The sequence below is a fragment of the Falco rusticolus genome, chromosome 12 (genome assembly GCF_015220075.1).
Source record: "Falco rusticolus isolate bFalRus1 chromosome 12, bFalRus1.pri, whole genome shotgun sequence".
Taxonomy (NCBI): domain Eukaryota; kingdom Metazoa; phylum Chordata; class Aves; order Falconiformes; family Falconidae; genus Falco; species Falco rusticolus.
Window position 1 is genome coordinate 8303125 of NC_051198.1, and position 20956 is coordinate 8324080.

Genomic DNA, 20956 nt, shown 5'->3' on the forward strand with positions numbered 1-20956 from the left:
ATGTAATTTCACTATCTTTCTGAGAGTTACTTTTTGAGTGGACAGCAAATAAGGTTTTCTCTGCCTGGATGAGTTCAATAAACCAGGGTAGGTTATTTAGGAGGAGATTCATGGCTCTTCTGTTTAGCCATCATTGCAACTGATCCAAATGAGGGCACTTCCTTTCCAGGTTTTGAGTGTGCACAAAAATGATCAAGCTAGCAACTTGTCAGCATGTTTATCCAATCACCACATGACCATGGTTAAAAAAAAAACAAAAACAAAAAGGGCTCAGGGGTGTGTGTGTGGGTGGAGAAAATAGCTCAACAACAGCAATAACCTAAGCTTGGTAGACTACTACCGTCTCTGCTTCCAAATAGGTCAGATTTACTGTGGTAATGGGAATCAACCTAGCATGAGTGAATTCATTTGATTAAAATATATCTTTGACAAGATTATATGGGATAAGTTGCAAGATTATACCGCTAGTTTCACACCTGAAGGACAAGTGAGTGTATTGAGTTAACCCTACCTTGGGCACGCTGGGCTGTGCATCTCGTTTGTTCCCTTTTATTGTCATAAAGCAGTAAGGCTGGAGTGTTATATTAGTGTGTTGTCAATAGCTAGCCTTCACCCATGTGACTGTAATGAAGTGCAGTTATTCATGTCTGTTGCAATTCAGAAAGCATTCGTAGCACCAATAATACTTGGTTTGAGGACATACATGAAACAAATGCTTAGTGCCTTTTTTTTTTTTTTTTAAATAAACCTGGGAAATATCTTTCTTTTTCAGACCATCTGGTGCTGATGATTACTACGCTGCAAATACTTAATGCATGGAGGAAATACCCTCTCATACTGAGTGCAGAAAGGGCCTTCAGTACGCTTCTGCAGTTTAAAAATGTGGTTGTCGAGCTACTGTTTGAGAAGCATCCTTTATTATGTGCATATTTATTATATGCATTAACCATCATTGGCAAATAAATAAACTAAATAAATGGAAGTTATTGCATTTTGACAGTCGTGTTGATCAAACATTGGGACTTGGGTTTGAGTTTCAGAACACAGGAACAGTCTGCAAACTGTTCTGTCTTGATATATGCACAAACACACCACTGTAGATATTATTCTGAGAAAGTGTGAGAAACACGTAATGAGTATTTGTGTTGATGTGAATTTGGTTCTTTTCATGATTGGCTTCAAAATGAAACCATTAAAACTGGCAAATAAGAATATTAAGATTGTGATGAGCCTTTCAGAAACCATAGAGAAGGGAACATATTTTAAATGAATAAAAACTTGTCTAGCACTTAATCTGTGCTAACAAAAAGATGCAGAACATTTTTTTTTTTACCAGGATGAGGTGATTTACAGAAAACATGAGGCATCTTAGTCAAACTGACAAATTGTAACACTTACCCCTGCAGCTACTGAAGTGATTTTTCTGGATTGATGTTTGCTTGTTAGTATTATAACCTAACTGATATAATCCGTTATTACCATCTACAGCCACATTGTGTTAAAAGTTGATTATTTAGTACTTCTGTTTCGTTAATGGGATTTTCATAGGGAGGTGACATTACCTGATTTTAAGTTGGACATTTTTAATAAGATGCATAATTGGGTTGAGAACAGTGAGAGAGACAGATAAAGCTACCAGCATCTCCATACAATTTGGGAGTCCCTTAAATAGGTTTCTGTTAATTTTATCTCACACAATCCTTGTTTGGACTGTTATTCATTGAAGAACTTATAGTATACATTATTCAGATACCGTGCAGACGAATTAGGCATACAGTAAGAGGCACTCACAATACTGTGAATGTTTCTCTGCTAAGTTCCCCAAGCACAAAAGGCTGAGCATTTACACTAGGGTGTCTAACAACAGGGAATTCATCACATATTTTCTGTACGTTGATGAAACATGGGGACTTACGTCCTTACCAGTTCTTTTCCAGGGAATAAATGCATAATGTAAGGGGAACTTCAGTGTGTATCTACAGTTACTATCTTTCTCAGTTCTCCTCCACGCTATCTTCCTCTAAAACAGCACTTTTATTTCATACCAAATATTTCAAAATAATTCTGCCAGGTCTTATCATACCTTCTCTGTAAAATTATGGCCGTGATGACTGTGAGAACTTGCAGTGTATAGCTTGTTTCAGCAGCCATTTCTCAGGTCAGTGTTGCAATTTCCAGATGCAGGGTAGTAAAGTCCTGGGAAAAGATGCAGAAACTTGTAAGTCTGAGACCTTTTAAAGCTTTCATAGGCTGTTGCTGTGGGTAGTATCTGTGCAAGGACGTGTCAAAAGCAGAATTCAGATGAGGTGTATTTATGTGTTGGTAGTAGGATGCAGTTTTTGTAGCGGGGAGCATGAAGGTGTGGTCATTCATCTTAGTGAGTGGACGCAGTAGTATATACATCTATTAGCAACATGGGAAAGGCAGGAGAGGAAGTTTCTAAGTTTGGCTGTGGTTTGGCTGATGCTGGTACCCAAGTCAGTGTTAAAGCTAGCAGTCACTTTTCTGAAGGTCTATGCAAAGGTAGCTGTCCTGTTTGAAGTGGCATTTTAGCTGTGACGCAACTGCGCAAAGATGTGAAAGCTTTCATAGCAGCTTCTGAGCAAATGACAAAGATTTTGGACTAACAGGTGTTTCTGGAAACACAGCTGTGATACAGCCATATGGCCAGAGGGACAGGTACATGGGGATGATCAACACCAACATACTTTTCAGAGTTGGTAGTGCTGAATGAGTAGAGCAAAGCTCAGCCCTGGGCACGCATGCACATGGGGTCTCTCCTTCACCCACTCTGTCTTTGAAACCATGCAGGACTTTCTGCACGCCCTCTTTGCTACTAATTTATCAGGTTTGCACTCTCTGTGGCATCAGCTGTAATAAACCTGTACTTTAAAGGAGAGCTCCTGAACTGAGAGGGGCGCAAGAGGTGGTGGCTGCTTGAGTCTAGGATTTGCTGTATTTGAAGGGTTGGGAGTATATGGTGTGATATGATGAGCAGGCACTGCAAAATGCAGAGGGCTGCAGTATAATTCCCACTTGATGAAGCAGTTCTGCAGGAGCCAAAGACAGGTTGTGCTGTTTCTGTGGTATATCGGGATTTGTTGCTAAATGTTGGCTTTGCCACTGGAGGATGTAGGAAGCCCAGCCCAAGTTCGAGGCCAGTGTGTATGCGTAGGTACGTGCTTCACCTCACACCTACCCATGCCATACAACCTGCCAACTCTCCCTTTTTCTCCAGCCAAATAAACCCAGTGAAGTACTACAGAGCACCGCTTGCCTGTACCTGACGGCTAATGCTTCTTTGCCTTTGTGCCCTTGTCCTTTTCAGTATTCTGGAGGAGCAGTCACTGCAGTAACATGGGCCAGTGTCACTCTTATTACTTTACCTGTTTTATCTTTTGTGAAATTGAGCCTTTAGCCAGAATTGCCTGAGCTGCTGCTCCAGCAGTCGGTTAACTGTGAGGCTCCTTGAGCTCATTTCTCTTAAGTAATTTGATTCTCACGTGCTCACGGAGATTGCTTTTTCCCAGAATGTGGGTAAGGGGGATGGGTGCATGTATGGGAGCAGATCAGAAATGTTATGGCAGACAAATGTAACTTAGAGATAAAAACAACACAAAAACATGTTTAAAAAGATCCCATCTTGCTTTATCTCCCTTTAACCCAGCCCTGTAAAACAAAATGTTTTTCTGTGTATCAGAGACAGAGGGTCTTTTGTGCTGGTGCAGGTTATGGAATAGGAGGCTAAATTCCACCCTGCTTCTGCATAAAGCCAGTAAGGTAATACTTTCATTAAAATTACCAGAAATGTGTGTAAAATACTAATATTTTTTTTTAACTGTTCATAAAAGGCGTCTATGTATTTACAGATATTTTCTGAAATCATACACAGAATTCAAGGCTTTCTATTTTGGTTGCTGAACTATTTCCTTCACGTTGTGGTTACTTAGGAGTAATTGAACACCAGTTTTCTAGATAAGTTTCTATTTAAGATTGGTTAGTATGGTAGTGGTTTTCTAAATAGTGTACAATTTATAGAGAGATTCCATAAAATCGCCAGTGCTTTATCACAATTTTGGGCAAATATCCTGCTGCAAGGGAGTGAAAAACAAGCCTGAAAAATTAATCTTGCCGGAGGGAAAATTATTCTCAAAATAAACCATTCAAGGCGTAAACAATGGTATATCAGTTGTCTGAAATACGTATTTGTCCCGTGCATGGTGCTCATTGTATGTCCAGGCAGATCTGCTACACGAAAGGTACAGAATTTCCATGTTATGAAGTCCCAGTTTGTTAGGTAGGATATTACTAATTTGAGCAGATGGTCTGCTTAGAAGTCTCTTATTTTATATGATAAAAATTAGACAGAAGACCCTGCTTTGGGTTTTGTTAGTGTTCATTAGTTTCTGTCATAAGAAATACACCTCGATGATATCAGTAGTAGTATTAAACATCATAAGAATATATTTTCCCAGCAGTGGAAGAATCTGCAGTAACACTTGTAGGATCTTAGTTAATTTTCCATGTTGGACCTGGGAATTTTAAAAAAAAATAAATTAAAAATATGCTTTATTGGGAAATGTGTGCAAAGGCAGCACATGCTAAATGTCAGTTTTACCCAAACGTTGACTACTTTACTTGCTACTCTAGCTGGACAGTTGTTACCTATCACTTCGAAACAGTACACATACTGCTAGAGAAAATCCTTGTAGGGTGGAGGTTTTGATTTTGTTTTGTTGTTGTGGGTTTTAGGGTTGGGGGGGGTTATTTTGCTTTGTTGGGGGGGGGCAGTGTTTGGTTGGTTGTTGGGTTGTTTTGGTGGGTTTTTTTCTAATCTAGTAGTGCACAAGTTCTGAAAAAGGTTTAAAGAACGTATGACTTTAGAGGATCATGTGCCAGGTCAGAAAACTGGATGCATCTATTAATTTTTGCAGTGTCTGTGTTTCACTTTATGGTGCGAGGGTGATGAATGATGTAGAAAAGGCTGTATGTATGCAGCTGTATGCCAAATTTCATGACTCTGTCTAGCCCTGTTGCTTGCTTGTACACTGTGCCTGCAGCTCCACCTCTTCAAAGACTCTTCTATTAATCTAACCTACTGAGAGCTATTTATGCAGCTTATGGGTTTTTATTTTTAAATCCTCACAAAAATGATTTGCTGCCCTCAAGTTAGGAATTCAAAGGAAAATTAAATTAAGGCTGCCTAAGTAATGAAAGCATCTTTAGATTTGATAGATAGAGAGACCATCAAAACAAAAAGTCTGTATCCCTGGAAAGATTTCTGATATTGTTTAGTGCTGGGGGGAGTTACTATTGCTAGTATATCGTGCAACATCAGGCCTTAAATTCATATGCTTATGCTTTGTGATTTCCTTAATTTCCAGTGTTGTTTGTTATGTTTTAGGTGACAAATTTCTAAAGCAGACATTTCTGTTGTTATAAGGCCTGTGGCACTGGGGTCATAGTGTTGTACAGTTTTGCTGACAGATAAGATTAAAGGGAACCTTAAGAAAGCCCTTATGCCTTAAGAAACATCTGAATTTTTCTTGCATGCCATGAAATGTAGGCCTAATAGTTATTGCTGTGATATACGTGTTATATTGTTGCCTGCCTAGTAGGACACATGTATAGCTCTTTATTGTTTCTACTTCTCTTGGGTGGTGGAGCTTTCCTAAGTAAGCGTTTAAAAAACAAACAAAAAAAATCCAATAAAACATCACCGACCCAATTTTCAATGTGTTTAGGTGGGGAAAAAACGTTACTGATGTTACCTAAAACCTTTATAAAAATCCGTGAAGGAGGGGGTTGACAGACTGTAGTCCCAAAAGATAGAGAAAAAAAATTTTCCAGTGTTTTGGGTTTTTTTTATATACATAGAAAAATGTGTCCTTTGTATTTATCTCTGATTTCTTCTGTCTTTTTAGGTTTTCCAAATGAGCCTGCTGCTGTCATTGCCCTTAACACTATTAAGGAATGGTTAAGCAAGAACCACAATGAGGTATGGAATAAAATACAAATTTCCCAAATTCCTGTTTAAGATCATAGTCTTTAACTCCAAAACTGTGCAAAGAGTAAACATAAGCCTCAAAGTCATTTATTATTTATTATTTAGTCTTAAGACCAGTGTAATCAAGTCAAGACAATATAACCAGGGGAAGATTGTTATATTTAAAAGCTACAATGGAGTTGAAGGGAAGGCCTTTGAAACCATACTGTGCATTTCCTGTGCATTGTAATCTTTCCTGGCAAAGTAAAAGACTATTCTTTTCCTAAGCTGTTTCTGAGTGTCAGAGTTCTTGTGTAATAATGAGGAGATTCTTGGAAAGGAAATGTGTATAACAGTTGTCAGTGGAAACAGCCACCAAAGGTCAGTGGTGTTCCAGGGGTCACTTTGCAGTAAAATGCTGTATGATAGTATTTTCTATTTTCATGAATTTTTGGTTTGCTTACAGTTACGTGTTTGCTTTCCCTGGAACGTCCACTAAATGTGATACAACTGTATAAATTTTTAACAGGACTGCTCTTATTCCGGTGACAACATTAGGTGGTGATTATTTTTACAAGACAAAGAAAAGTGCTTTCAACGGAATGATCTCCATCTCCCCCTTCTAGTTTCTGTCTTTCTCTGGTTGAGTTCCTAGCAGGCTGATAGTTCCTAGTGTTGAACTGCAGAAATGCAACGAAGAAGTGACAGAACAAATAAAATAATCACAATGTCTTAAACTGAAGATAAGCCCGTTTCCTCATGATGACGGCAAGCAGATTTCAGACAGCTAGAGTTGTTCAGTATTTTTGTCTGGAAATATTTAACAAAGCATCCAGTGGAGAAGCACTGGATACAGGGACATAACTAGCTGTCTTTTTCCGCTAGCAATATATTCAGGGGACCTTTTTCTCGAGAGAATCCTATATGTAAGGGTATAAATTTAGCAGGTTTATGGGGTTTATTTTGTTTTTTACCAACTGAATTGAAAGGAAATACCATGTTGAGGTTTTCAGACCTGGATTGCATACATCTTTGGACACTGGTACTTCGTAGCAGAGCACTTGGTAGCTTCCTGTGGCTAAGAGGTGTGGGCAGTGAAGCAGGAGTTTTGGATGGACAGTCTTTATTAACGCTATTAGGTGCCTAAGCATCATCAGCCTAGCTCTAGGCTTATATTTTGGGGAATCTAGTCTGTTGGTGTGTAATCTTAACCCTTAAGTGAAAGGCTAGAACTCCTATGTTTGGGCTGCTTTGCCATTTCATAATTTCTCTGAGTTGCGTTTTTTACTGCACAATTTAAAAAATACACTAAAAATCTTTTTTGCCTGCAGAAGCAAGCTATTCTTCTTCAAAGGCTAGTTATATATTGTACATACACCCCTTAATTACTTTTTTCATAGTGGTACTACAGGAAACATGATTTCATTTGGTAGCCTGCCAATCAAAAGTGTAGAAGTTTTCTCAATGAAAACTATTTTCTGAAGTATTCTGCTCCATGGTTCAGCCATTGCTTCTCAACTATAGGACAACTTTCACTTTCAATACGCTTTGAGTCCACTTTTTAATCCTTTTTCTGCTTCTGGCCTGGAAACTTGTATGCTCTGCGTGTCACGTTCCTCTCTTTAGTTAATGTGTTGCTTCAGTATTTTTCTAGTTCCTTCCGTAGACTTCATGTGAGTTCCTTCCCTTGTCCTCAAAAAGCTCCAGGTCTGTTTTGGAAGAAGACTTGAGGTTCATAGCAGATAGAGATTGAAGTGATGGTGTTTGTCATATATGCTCATGACTTATCTGTGTTATAATATTTTTTTTATGTTTTTTAACCTGCATTTGCAAATGCCACTGTATTTATGGTCCACGCAGATTCATGGAAACTATAAACACTGAATATGCATGATTATTCTTTTCTCACTCTGTTACAAATTCCCTTCTAATTCTTGGCCTTCTTGGCTGCCTAGTGCTAAACCTCCCTTCTTGCTCCCTACAAATTCCGATTTAATTTGAATTCTTTTTAAATAAGTAGCCGTTGTTTACAATGTTTGGACAATGAAAGGGGATCAGGCTGTCCTGACTAGGAAACAATTATTAAAAATTATTCTACTGATCTTATATCACAGCTGTTTTTTTTTTTAATTTGGACTAGTATAGCTAATAGTTGTTATATATAAATGTTTCTGAACACCCTGCACCCCAAACCCACCAAGCTCAGGCCTCATGCTTCTTGATGCACTTGGAGATGTACATGTGATACATTTGATGCAATTATTGCATATCAGTAAATGTGATGATTTAGAGCTAATCCCCAAGAGCTTTTGTTAATTCTTGATGGAAGCGGAGTACTAGAATTGGATCAAGACAAGTTTTGAAGGCCCCGTTATCTATAGCTTTGTACTTTCTTGTACAAAGCTTCCCCTCTTTGTAAGGCTTTTTTATAATCCGCTGGCTTGAATTTTAGACTATGGCATACCGGCATGTTTTACATGTCATGAATAGGTCAGCAGCAAAATGAAAATACCTATCAATTCTGTTGAAGGTAGCAGTAACTTATGTATGTTTGAGAAGCATACATTTGTTGGGTTGCTGTTGCATAATGCGTATAGCAAGGTGTGCGTGGTTCCTCTGATTTAAATGAACAAATGTAGCTCTGTGCCAGGTGTCAATATGATCCATGTTATATTGTATATGTTTTATTCCCTTGGACTAGATTTTGGGTTTTGTGTAGTAATATTATACATCACCAAACTTTTCCCAAAAGTAACTCATCATACAATACAGCAACAGAAATGAAAGGGACTTTCTGTGTCTCAACAATATAGTCTCCTCTTACTGCAGATAACCATATGATAAACTCCTTTCTGTAAACTTCTGTCATAAAGATAGAGCAACTCCCACTACACCCACTGGGTATTTAAATTCACTAGTCCAGGAGCAAAACCTCTGATGATTTGCCAGGAAGCCAGCTTGTCAGAGGGCTGCCCGTGTTTCACTCCTGTTACTGCTAACCAGAACCACTCCGCTGATGCTGGCTGCGCTGTCAAAATGAGTCAGTGTGTCCTGCTAACAGCCTCTCCTGAACAAAAGAGGCCTCCTGCGCTTGGCTCTGCCAGAGTTAAATGAATTTAAGTCAGCTGCTTCCCCTCGTTCCTTCTTCTGCAATCTGCCTTGCCTTTGGGAAGGTTCTGCTCCTTCAGTCCCAGAGATGTTTGGCAGCCAGTCATCCCCTTGGTCATGTTTCGTACCCGTTGTGCTAAGATCTCAAACTCTGAGTGCAGAATGTGAATTGATTGACTGAATTCAAGAAGTTTTAGTGCAAGATAGAGACCAAAATGATAGCCTGCTCACTAGGAAATTTGCCTGTATAACAATACACTTGGCAAAAACAGATGGGCGAATAAGATGGAAGCCTGACCAAGTTGTAAGTCTTTTGTTGTGCTCTACAGTGCAGTGTCTTATCTGCCTTCCTGCATCCCAGGAAACTGTGACAAATTTGTGAAAGATAAGGCAATATTGTTGTTTTCTCCTCTCTGCCTTCCTTTAACACTTCTCTGCTTTGATGCTATAATGAGGATTTTATCCACACTGATATTAATTCAAAATATAAATAAATCAGCAGCTATATTCCTTAGTCAGCCCAGGGGCCTGAAAATATAACCTAAATGACTCTATTCTTGCAAGCTGTGTTAGAGTCCTACGAAGTTGTCTGTCATAGTATTTACAAGAAAAGTGATTTGCATTTAATAAAAGGTTTTCTTATCCAAGTCCATGGTTGTGCTTGACCCCTCAGGTGTTTGCATAAAAACTTATTAGCATGCTTAACTCCAGTGTCGCTCAGATGAATGTCTCATTACCATGCAAATGGAGTTAGCTCCTTTCTGAGGTTAATTGTTACAAAGCAACACAGAGAGAGATGTATTGTAATTTACTGAACACAGAACACCAGCTAGGCAGGGCAGCAGCCATCATAGTCTAGCAGCCTAAAACTTAACTACATAAAGTCCACTAGGGAAAACAACAGTATTGTAAGTAATGGTTTGGACTTAGTTGTGTGTAACATGCAGCACTGTTCTGGTCTTGAAATGCAGCTCTTCGTCAGGCTAATTTCTGGCCATGTTTTACACCAAGGTCTGCTGACTTGCAGCCAGAGGGCAAATCTAGTTTAGAAGCTGGTAAATGGTGTTATAGTGTAAGTGTAGAAATCCCTTGGAGCAAACTCACAAGAATGGCCACAGTCAGCAGTACTGGTTAATTTACTGCAGACCACCTAGGCTATCTCTTTAGCAAACTGCATTTTCACATTTCACAAAGTGCTCTTGAGGTTTAATAGAATTCTTCAGAGCACAAAATAGAATTGGATCCCATCCTTTAGGAAATTATACACTGGGATTAATTTAAAAACATGCATTAAGGTCTTTGAATGGTTCTGAAAGTTTCTTTCTGGGATAATTTGGCAGGCTTTGAGATATTGCCACCTGATTTCCTGTAACGGTATCACGAAACAATTGTGACACCTTTAAATACTGGACCGCCCTACATTTTTGGGGGCGGTGGGCAAAGGGCTATGTCTGGGCGTTTCTGAGGCAGCTGTCTTTGAACATTTGCAATGTTAGAAATTATTTCCTTGTACTTCAGTACCATGCTATGTTTCTCAAAACGGTGAAAAATAAAGCAAGCTCAGTGTATGCCTTACCTTATGTCACTGACATGAAAAGCCTCAGGACTTTTTCACTGTTCAAGAAAAGACTTTAATTTAACAGCACATTTAGTTCAGAGTATTGTTCTTTCTCTTGCACAATATCTCACTACATTTATTATGCACTCCAGTAGAACAACAACTAGGAAAGCACAATTGCAATATATGTTCCATTGAAATAACTGATGCAGATTAAAAGCATATAAGTGGAAAATAGATCAACGCATTCCTGATTCCTTTTCATTAGAAACACTACTGAAGAGAGGCTTTTTCTTATATTGCCTGAAGTATATGAGACTTAGGTCTCTGTGTTTTAGCAAGCAGTTAAGCATCTATCATCTGCCCAAAAATCTTTGTACACTTCCAGCAAAAAAGAATGCACAAAATCCTGGTACAGCTGAAATCAGTGGAGCTCTGTTTTCAGCAGTGGGGAGAGGGGCAGGATGACACTTGCTATACTCCTTGTGACAAGAATTTTCAGGAGGAAACATCTGGTTTGTCAAATTAGGCACACCACAACATGGGTGCCCTGCATCTGTGCTTGATTTTGGACTGTGCTTCATCCAAATCATGGTGATACTTTCCACTAGTGAGAAAAAGTGGAGTTAATTTTCCTGTGCACTAGCTCTCATATGCTCTTGTGCCTTGGTGCCATGCAGGAGTCGGGCTGGCCTTGCCTCGCCAGTGGGAGCTGTGGGCATATGTGAAAGCAGGGAGCTGAGGAAATGTTCCCTGCAATGGGGATCATGGATTTGACTGGAAGGACCTTTATCCTGCTGATAAAAGCTGCATGAGCAGTTGGCTTTCTTAGGATGGAGAGGGTATGCAAGAATTTGAGGAATGGAAGGTCTGTGATGAGAAAGCAGAGCTTTAGGGATGATGCTGTATTCCTTGTTCTCACAGAGCTCGTCACCCTGATGGTGTGGTAAGCAGGTGTCTGTGCCTGGTCAGGAAGGGTCAGAACAGGGCAGTGCACTGTACGTTGGCCAACCAGGCGCAAGCCTGCTTGAGGCATCTCAGCTCAAAGAGTTATTGTTGCTGAAATAAAAAGAGCACTGGTCTTGGGTGCCCAAGGCAGGACAGGACTGCTGCATGGGCATGCAGGTATGGCACAGGACCCACAGGAGAGCCATTGGCCTCCAGAGGGATATCTGTGTCAGGCAGGATATCCCAAGCACCTAGAATGGTGCTAGGTACTGTGTCAAGTTTGGAGAGAGGTAGATGTCCTGCTGGACAGTCACTGCCTTGAAGGACAGAGCAGAGAGTTGCCACTGTTCTCCATTGCACAAGGCAGGGTTATGCATGTGTGCCTCAGTGAGCTTTTAAATGCACTAGAGCTTTATTTTTGGGTGAACTGACATGATCACAACTTTGTGTCTGGTGTAGCACTCTGCACGTAAGCATGGCACCCCATAGCATCCATGTGGGTACCATGTTAGTCTGGCAGTATCTATGCTATGCAGTGTTGTGTGATGTAGGCAGATACCTAGTAGGTGCAAGACAGCAGGGTAGGAACATTTCCATGTCTCTGCCCTCAAAACTGGGTCATGCAGTTCACAAGGAGTTGTTTTTACCTCCTGAGCCCCTGAAAACATCAGGGCAACCCAATTTCAGTATTTCTGCCGACTGCTTGCCTGAAAGATAATTTCATTATTAATTTATATTTTTTAAAAAATTTACTTTCCCCCTCCCTTTGGTGGTCTCAGCAACCTAATTTTGGCTCTTCGTTCTCCAGAGACAATTAAACAAAGTGGCATCTTGAGATGAAGTCTCATCTTTATCTCTACAGAAGGACGTAGATGGAGACAGTGTGTCTTGGAAGATGTTGTCTGATGCGGTTTCCTTTAATGTAACCTCAGTTAGGTTCCCCTAGGCAGAGCAGCTGAGTTTCTATGTTTATTCCAAAAAAGGAGTGGAGTAGCTAGCTGACAATATTTAATTAAGGAAAGCAAGTATTTATTTTTTTTTTTCCTAAATCAACTAATGTGAACAACTCCTCCTAAGATAATATTACTTTTGGTTTTGCTTGGGTAATTTTCATGCTTACAGTTTATAGAGTTGTCAACAAAACTCTGCATAATATTGAAAAATATATGTATTTATGCCTAAGGTGATATCTTTTGCGACAAGTTTGGGCCTGCAGTGACATGTATTTATTTTAAGGTGTATTTATTACTCAGAAATAAAGCTCTGAAAATACAGGTTTTGATTGAAGCCACTGACAGATCCTCAAGGACAGTAAGGGTGCCGATAAAAATTCAGGCGGCTATTTTGGTAGCTCTTATATGCCAGTATCATTTGATTAACATAATCTTCTCCCCTCCCCCAGCACGGTTCTCTTGGGTAGGTTAAAAAATGATCTCCTTTCTATTTCTACATTCTAATTAGGTGGTAATCATATGCTGCTCTGATTGAAATGAAAATCAGCCATCATGCCACTGTCATCTATAGCTGAAGTCGAGGAAAAAATGCTTTTCAACTTGTACAAAATTAAAATGATTTACTTGCTCTGTGTAGCTGCTCTCAAAGAGATTCAGTGCTGTCCCCAAAGCCCAAACCTAACTATCATCCCAACAGACAAGTCATTTCCTGAAATGATAAGTAAGCCGCCAAGGCAGAAATGCTTTCTTATAGGTTCTTCAGACTGCTATTTAAGTAGAAGGCTGATAAAGCAAAGCAGACAAAGCCGGTATTCATTACGCATGATACTTTATTTATTAAACTTAAAAAGCTTTCGTTATTTTTGATACAGCTATTGAGAGAAAGGCGGGGAGGCACCCTCCTTGGAAACAAATGTTAGAGCTTGTGATTGCTATGAATGTCCCAGGTGACGCGTTTGAGTTGCTCACTTGTGACCCAAATAAAAATGGGGGTGGGGGTGGGAACATGGCTTCCTGTCACCCCTTCTCCCTAAAATTATTTGAGGGCCAAGGAAATCCACTTCTATGCATAGTGTAGATGTTTTCAATGAATATATCTTTGTAAAGTTTTATATACACTTAGTGTACTGTATAAATAAGGAGTCCTGTAACTCCATTACAGCTAATGAGTGTCACCTAATACAAGACAGGTCTCTGCATGGGTTCTTCTATGTTTACAATAGTTAACTACCTAATAATTGAAATTTGTTAAAACATTTATTCTTTTTATCCTTACATTTTAAATGCAGATATGATAACAGGAACTTGGATAGGTTGAAAATTCTACACGCGTGTAGCTAAATTCAGAAAATTGTCACTAGCTCAGGGTTGAGATTTTTGTCTTGTTTCTTGAACTTTTTTTCCTCCTTTTTTTCCCCTCCTGAGTTCTGTGCGTTTGGAGGGGTCTGGGAGCTTTAGTGAGCCCTGTGAAAAGACCTCAAGGAATAAATAGAAACAAAGTTACATTTGTTTCTTTCCCGCTACTTCTTGCATGACAAAAAAGATCCTGATAACATCCCTTTATTTCAGTACTGGCTTTCAGCCAGAAATCCCAGTAATTTCAACTGGCTTGTCAAATCAGCCCTATGCAGAAGAGGTCCAGCCTTCATTTTCGGAAGATTCAGTTATTGTTGCTACCCTTCAGGAGACTCTTTTCTTGAAAACGGCTTGCGTTGCTCACCCTGTGGGTACATAGGAATAAATAGACAAAAAAAATGAGGAATAGCAATCCATGTAGTTCCATGTAGATCCAGATAAAATGAGGAATTTTATCCAGGTGAGATACATGGAGAAAATATTTCATGAGTAACAGAGAAATTGCTGTTACATTCTTTGTTTTGTTTCTGAGCTCTTCACGTTAGTAAATCTGTTGTGATTTATGTTTTGCTATGCAGTCATGGCTGACTAAAATGTATCTGTGGATTACAGCTGGATCTTAGCAGGAATTGAGCTGAGATTGGGTAAGAGGAAGGAGAGCAGAAGGTTTGTCTTTTGCTCTGTGGAGGTTCCCATCATGAAGACAGAGTTTTGGGAGACTCACAAGTGGAAGCAGTCTGCCGAGGATGGGTATGGCCAGGCAGTTGCCAGCAGCAGATAAACCAGGTGGCCAGCTGAAGTCTGTCCGTGATGCCAGCCAGGCACCCAGGCCTCATCGGGGTGCTGGCAGAAACCAGGGGAGGTCCCTTTGGCCCTACCTCAGGGCAGGGAGCCCAGCACCCAGCCTCCTGCTCCATAGCTGCAGCCTGCAGAGTACATCTTTGATTTGGGGGTTTCCTTTGGCTGCTGGGTTTTCAGTTCTCTGAAGTGCCTCTCAGGTGATGTGTTCATCGGTCTTTGCAGACAAGAAACGTCTGTCCATGTGACCTGGGCCTCTCCGAGTGCCCTGGAGGCGCTTTAGCTGCGCAGCCCAGCGTGTGCTGGAAGCACGTGCGGTCGGGACGGACGGCTACCAGCTGACGGCTGCATTGCCTGCATTGCCCGCCCAGCCGCAGCACACAGTGCAGTGCTAAGCGAAGCCGCTGCGCTGGCATGGGCAGCAGCCCTTCCACACGAGCCAAGAGCACATGCTTTGTTTTGCTGGCACTTTCCTGGCATCCTGTAGAGCGTACGATGTCTGCTTTTTGGTGTTCTGTTTCAAATAAACTCACGTAGCTGTTTTGCTTCTGGAAAGCTGCCGCTTCTGTTCAATTTAAATTCAGTTCTGTTGCCTACAGTTTTCCTCAAAGCAGAATTTCCAGCATGGCATGTGAGGGTGAAATAATAATAATAATAAAATATAAAAGTACATTAGGCAAGTCTGACACCGGAGCAGGCATTGGATCACCCTACAAGGGACCAAACTGGTGCAAGCTAGCTAACTATAAAGGGAATATTTTGTTAAGTTTTATTCTCTCTTCCCAACTGAGATTTTGATCTGGCCAACTCCTACCATCATCTCCAAGCATGTTAGCCATCAACAGTAGGTCACAATCAAATCTATTTAGAAGGAAACCCATGTGGATTCCTATAGCTGGAGTGCATTCCCTGTGAGGAAAAAAATGAGTTTATTGCTGCTAGACTACAGCATCTTGACATATAGCTTGAGATATATGATTCTGACATTTAATAGGTTAGATGATATTGGCCACATACTTCATAGGTTCTGTATCATGCTGTATTCCTGGGAAGGTGAAAAATGGGTCTGTCTATTATATATGAAATGACAGAGCAGATGAGAAGAGCAATGTGGATGTGGGGAGCATTGACAATGAGAACCTGTGGAAACATGGGAATGACTGGCAGGCTTCCAAGGTAAAATACCTGATAATTAATACAGAACAACTTGCTGAAATTCAAATGTGAGCACAGTTTAAAGGTTTACTTAGACTTCAGGACAGATTACGTGATTCCTTCCTTTATTTGGGATGAATGAAAACATGGAGAATAAATTAGGTGAGCTATGAAATTCTTTACTTCAGTTGGAATAAACAGTGCTTCCTGAGAAGAGTTTTTCAACAAAGGCTACAAAAAGACCTGCTCAGGTTCTCACCTTGCTTCTAACCTGATTTCTCAAGAGATAAGAGTGAAGGTTAATTTCTACTAGCATAGGCTGTTTACAGCTACTAAATCTAAATTGGATTCGTTTTTTGAAGTCTTATTTTCTTTTCTTACATTCAACTAGAAAGGATGAATGTACTTTGGTACTAGTAAAATAACTGGAAAAAATCAGTGGTTAAGAGGGTAAATACTGGCTGAGGGTTAAAGCAGAATTAAGTAGTTTAAAAGCAGTATAATTTTGTAATTGAAATGAAAGTCACCATGGCATAGAGCACAGATTTGACCTGCGGTTATGCCTTGTAAAGAACCAGGTTGGTGTTGCTCGTGTCTCTTTGCTTTTCCGTCTGTTTTCATCCTGATTCAAGGCTGTGTTTTAATATAACCAGAACTGAATTTGGGATGCTTTTCTGAGCCAGTGTATTTGTCTTGTCTTTGCTATTAGACTAAATATATCACGTGCTAATTTGCTGCCATACTCTTTACTACTGCGGTCTGAAGTAAAACCCTAAGAATCAGCTGCTACATGTTCATCCACACGATCGATGCACAATAAATCCGGAGGAATAGATGTCTTTCTGATTTGTCCCCCTTGTGAGAAACTAGGGCCTTTCATGAGCTCATCTCCAAATGTCCTGGCTTTGATGAAGTATGAGGAAGGGATTTTTCAAGTTCTGCGTTCTTCTCTGACTTCTTCCATCTAACTTTTCCACACACTTACAAGGGACTGTGTTATTCAAGCCTCAATCCAGGTACATGTTCTCAGGTTGGGGGAAGGGGTTTTATAAGTGACTTTCAGCCTCTTTTGCTGGACATTTCACCTTTCATTTAAAGTCCCTTTAGGTTTTGTAAGTGAAAAGGTTAAAAAGCCATAGTCTTCTATATGCGTATTCATAATTTTATCCTTGAGTTGAGATGTTAATTTTTAACTACTGTTTTATTGCTAGAATACGGTATATTTGATTAATTTCATTAATTATTTTTACTTTCACCTTGTGTGAAAGTGCATGTCAAATGACTTTTCCATGTGTGGAAGAAGTCTCTGAACTTGCACTCTGCTTACTGCTCTGAAGCGAATGCACGGACCTTGCCCTGATATGAAAGAAACTTGTCACATAGCACTTTGACTCCCCTGAATTTAATCTTGATACCCATCACATAATAACCTCTTTCCTGGAGACATTTAAACAAACATACTCCTTTGGGACTGCATACTAATAATATACGATCTGTGTGATGATAACCTCATGATGGGGAAATGTTTAAAGAAGGCACAATAGAAATTATATGCTTTAGTCCTACTGACTTTTCTGTGACTGTTGCCTCACTGCTCTGTGTTCCCTGTTAAAATCTCTCCCTACAGACACCATATTGACTTCATTAATATTTACAAAACACATATATTTTCCTTCAGACAGTTGAGGTACAACTGCCCTTGATTTTTGCTGGATTATATGAACATTGACACAGCTTTATATAGCGTAAGTGTAATATCTAATTAATATGCATACTTATATTTGTAGAATACCCTAGGCATTTTTTTCCAATGTGATTTTTATGGGGCATATAAGAATGAAGTCTTATTATAACTACAGGTTGCTTATGCATGTATGCCCCTCAGGATGGGGTCTGAGTCTTCATGGGAATTTTGAAGGTGGCTGACATGCTGTTGGTACTGAAACTCCTATTAACTAGGTGGAATTGCATATATAAGAAACTGCAATATCGCAGATGATCGAAGAAACTTGTAATTCAAAGCTCTGAACGTAAATCCAGAGGGCAGAGCTTCTATAGACTGGTCCTCAAAGCTCTCCTAAATTTTAGTGGAGAGAGAATTTCTGCAGTGAAAGAATTTTTGCATCATGGTTGCTAACAAAGAAGGGCAGGCATTAATATCTTTAATGATGTCAGTGTTAGTGTTGTTACAAGAGGTAAAGGAAAATGCTGAATTTGCTCCCATGTTGAAAGTACAAGTATTTACAGAAAATATAGTCGTATGTTTACTAGCACTTGTGTTGTGAGCATTGTGTTTCAGATTCTGTAAGGTGCACTTTGAGACAAAGATGTATTTGAAGGACAGTCTCATCACATGCAATTTATAGCCATGGTATCGCAAAAATAAATCTAGCTTGTATGATGCCTCCATATAGCAGAAGCTGAGAGGGGAAATAAGTAACTGTAAGATTTTTCTGAGAGTATTACGAGAATAAAGAATTCTTTACAGGCAGATAATAACAAGTATAAATATTGCTTCAATGCCAGGTTGCTCAGCGAACTGTGATTTCCACATAAATGGTCAGTAACCTGTCTTTATTGGCAATTTATGGTCACCTTCTGTGTTTTGTATGTGGGAAGAAGGGACCCTGCTGTGGTCCGGTGAGCTAAGGTTTAGCAGAAGCAGACAGATGTCAAGCTGGGGATAGCCATGACGAGCATGTATGTTGTTTTTTTTCGCCTTTGGTCAGGACTGGGAGTAAGTGGGAGCGAGGTAGGCTGACGCTGTCTTTTACCTGGAGTATTGCGGGAACTTCAGGAGTGAAGTGCTGAGAAGCTATTTGATCCACTTTCTTAGTTTCCCAGATAGCCTAGTTGAAAGGGAAAGCTGTGGTAGACGTTGAAAGCGCTTCGTTAGCTACTGGGTTTTCAGAAGCTTGCTGGTGGAAGAAGTTGATTTGGATGCCCTACTTATAACCAGAGCAGTTGCACAGAGTAAAAATGACCTCCTGATACAGGGATCTGGCAGGGTCCAGAATATCTTGCTTTTCCCCTCTTTTGTACCTTGTTTCCCTTTGCAATTTTTTCCTCTCAGTTATCCCCATACTGCCCCTTTCATGAGCGGTGAACTTGTCTCTTTATATTCAGCTGTATTGCCTGGGCATTTAACTAAGTGCTTTGGATCAGGGGAGAGGAAACAAAGACTGTACCTCTGCTCTGGGTCTATCTGGTGCATTGCAGCTGTTCTTTTTAGGTAGGGATTTCAAGTCCAGCTGCTTCTTATTGACCCTGTGGGAAGTGGCAGGTTGAATCAATTATTTGACATGCACATTCTCTGTTGGCAGCATTCTCGAGAGCCTTATAATGGCACAAATGATGTTACTTGCTAGTGCAAAAGAAAGTTACAATTGGGTATAGCAATTAATACACGATTAGGAAGGCATTCTTTTTTCTTTCCAAGTATTTTTTTCCAGTTATTTTTAGATTTGAATTGACTGAATAGTTGAAGAATTCCTTTTGGAAAGGAGAAGGGAACAGTGTTTTTTTCTACATTAGCTTTGATTTTTCCTCCTGCAGGGACACTGAGAAGCACAGACAGCTGTTATTTAAAACAAAATTGAACATTAAATGCTATGTAACCATTTACTATCTCTGAACTATAATGCAGCAGTCCTATGTTAATGATGTATTGTTGTTTATTACGGACTGTGTTACTGCTCAAACTTCATTTGTTTAGAAAAATAATGAGATTTGAATGTAATTAGAGTGTATCTCTAGAAACAGTCTATATGTGCCATCCAAGGCATTTTGTTAATTTACTGGTTTTGGTGCCCAAGGTAGTGACACTGCCCTGCAGGATGTAAAGAGGAAGAGGTTGAAGGGTGTTGGGCTGTGGATGTGTTGAGATGTCAGCATTATGAGAAATGACAACGTCTGTGAGCAAAAGAACAGAGCAATCACAAACCCCCCTCAGCCTTTGGCACCACTGCTGAGGCTGCCAACAAGGGTGTCAATTTGTGCCAGCTCCTGGAGCATTTTTTTGTGATGGTGACACGTGTCACTTTGGAACTGGATCGAGACAATTGGCGCATTGCACACAGGCCACCAAGCAGCCCCGGCCCCAGCTGCTATCTGCTTTCAGACATCTCACCTGGGCTGTGTTTGACCTAATGATGTAAAAGCAAAAAAGGGTCTCTGTTTTATAATAGTCTCCAGAGCTGTCACATCCTAGTTTTCAACTAGATTAATTAGCACCCATGTGAGTAATTCCATATACAGTCATTCAGACCTTTTTTCAGCTTATTTTCTTCTAAGTGCTCTAGAAAGCGGTTTTGAAGAAATGTTGTGGTTAATGAAAACATCTATGAATGTAAAGCCATAGGTGGCGTATAATTTATAAAGCGTTATCAAATGAAAATATGTGGCAAGTATAGGGTTTTGCTGGCTGGGTGGCCTCTGCGGGCTATTGCTAAAAGAGGTCAGACTGGATCTGTGAACTTAAAACCACAACTGTACTAATTAATGTGATAGGAAAATGTTAGGAAGGGCAATATAATTATTCATAGAACTGGGTCATAATTTCTTTTTCAGTTAGTCTTCTAGCATGTTGCCACACTACAGTGCTTTCCATTAATAATGAAGACATTTTGGAGAAATAGTATTAGCAGCTGGTTGACTGTAGTTAATTGACATATTATTGTATTCCAGCACATTCTGTCAGGGACCGCTGTGAATGGCTTAAAGGCTTCTAGGGAGCAATAAAGCAGAGATAACCAAAGAGAAGTTATTTTAACTTAACAGTTCTCAGATTCTGTATACCCTGATTCTAGGAGGTGATTTGCTAAAGTATGTAGAGTTTTGATTTAGAAAATAATGATGTAACTGTCTTACTTTTTTTCTGTGGGAATAGCACATAAGATCCTGCAGGAGTAGGGCAATGCACTGAGCCTTCAGTGTGTTTTAAAATCTGAGTGCCTAAACGACATAAATCCATTTACTTATGGACTTAATCCAGGCTGCTTTGTCAAAAATTGGAGTAATGAATTGACAAGGAATTTTAGAAATGAACTATGTATGTAATGGAAGAATGCTAATTACTGTCCTTCCCCTCCACCC

At 39.8% G+C, this 20956-nt stretch overlaps 1 protein-coding gene across 2 annotated transcripts in view; it reads left to right on the forward strand.

Moving 5' to 3' along the window:
* Positions 1-20956, forward strand: part of MACROD2 (mono-ADP ribosylhydrolase 2) — an 892536-nt gene that overhangs the window by 619435 nt on the left and 252145 nt on the right. For both annotated transcript variants that reach the window (XM_037406063.1, XM_037406064.1), the window contains exon 8: positions 5925-5998. In XM_037406063.1, coding sequence (XP_037261960.1) covers positions 5925-5998 — 74 coding nt within the window. The remainder of the gene's footprint in view (positions 1-5924; positions 5999-20956) is intronic.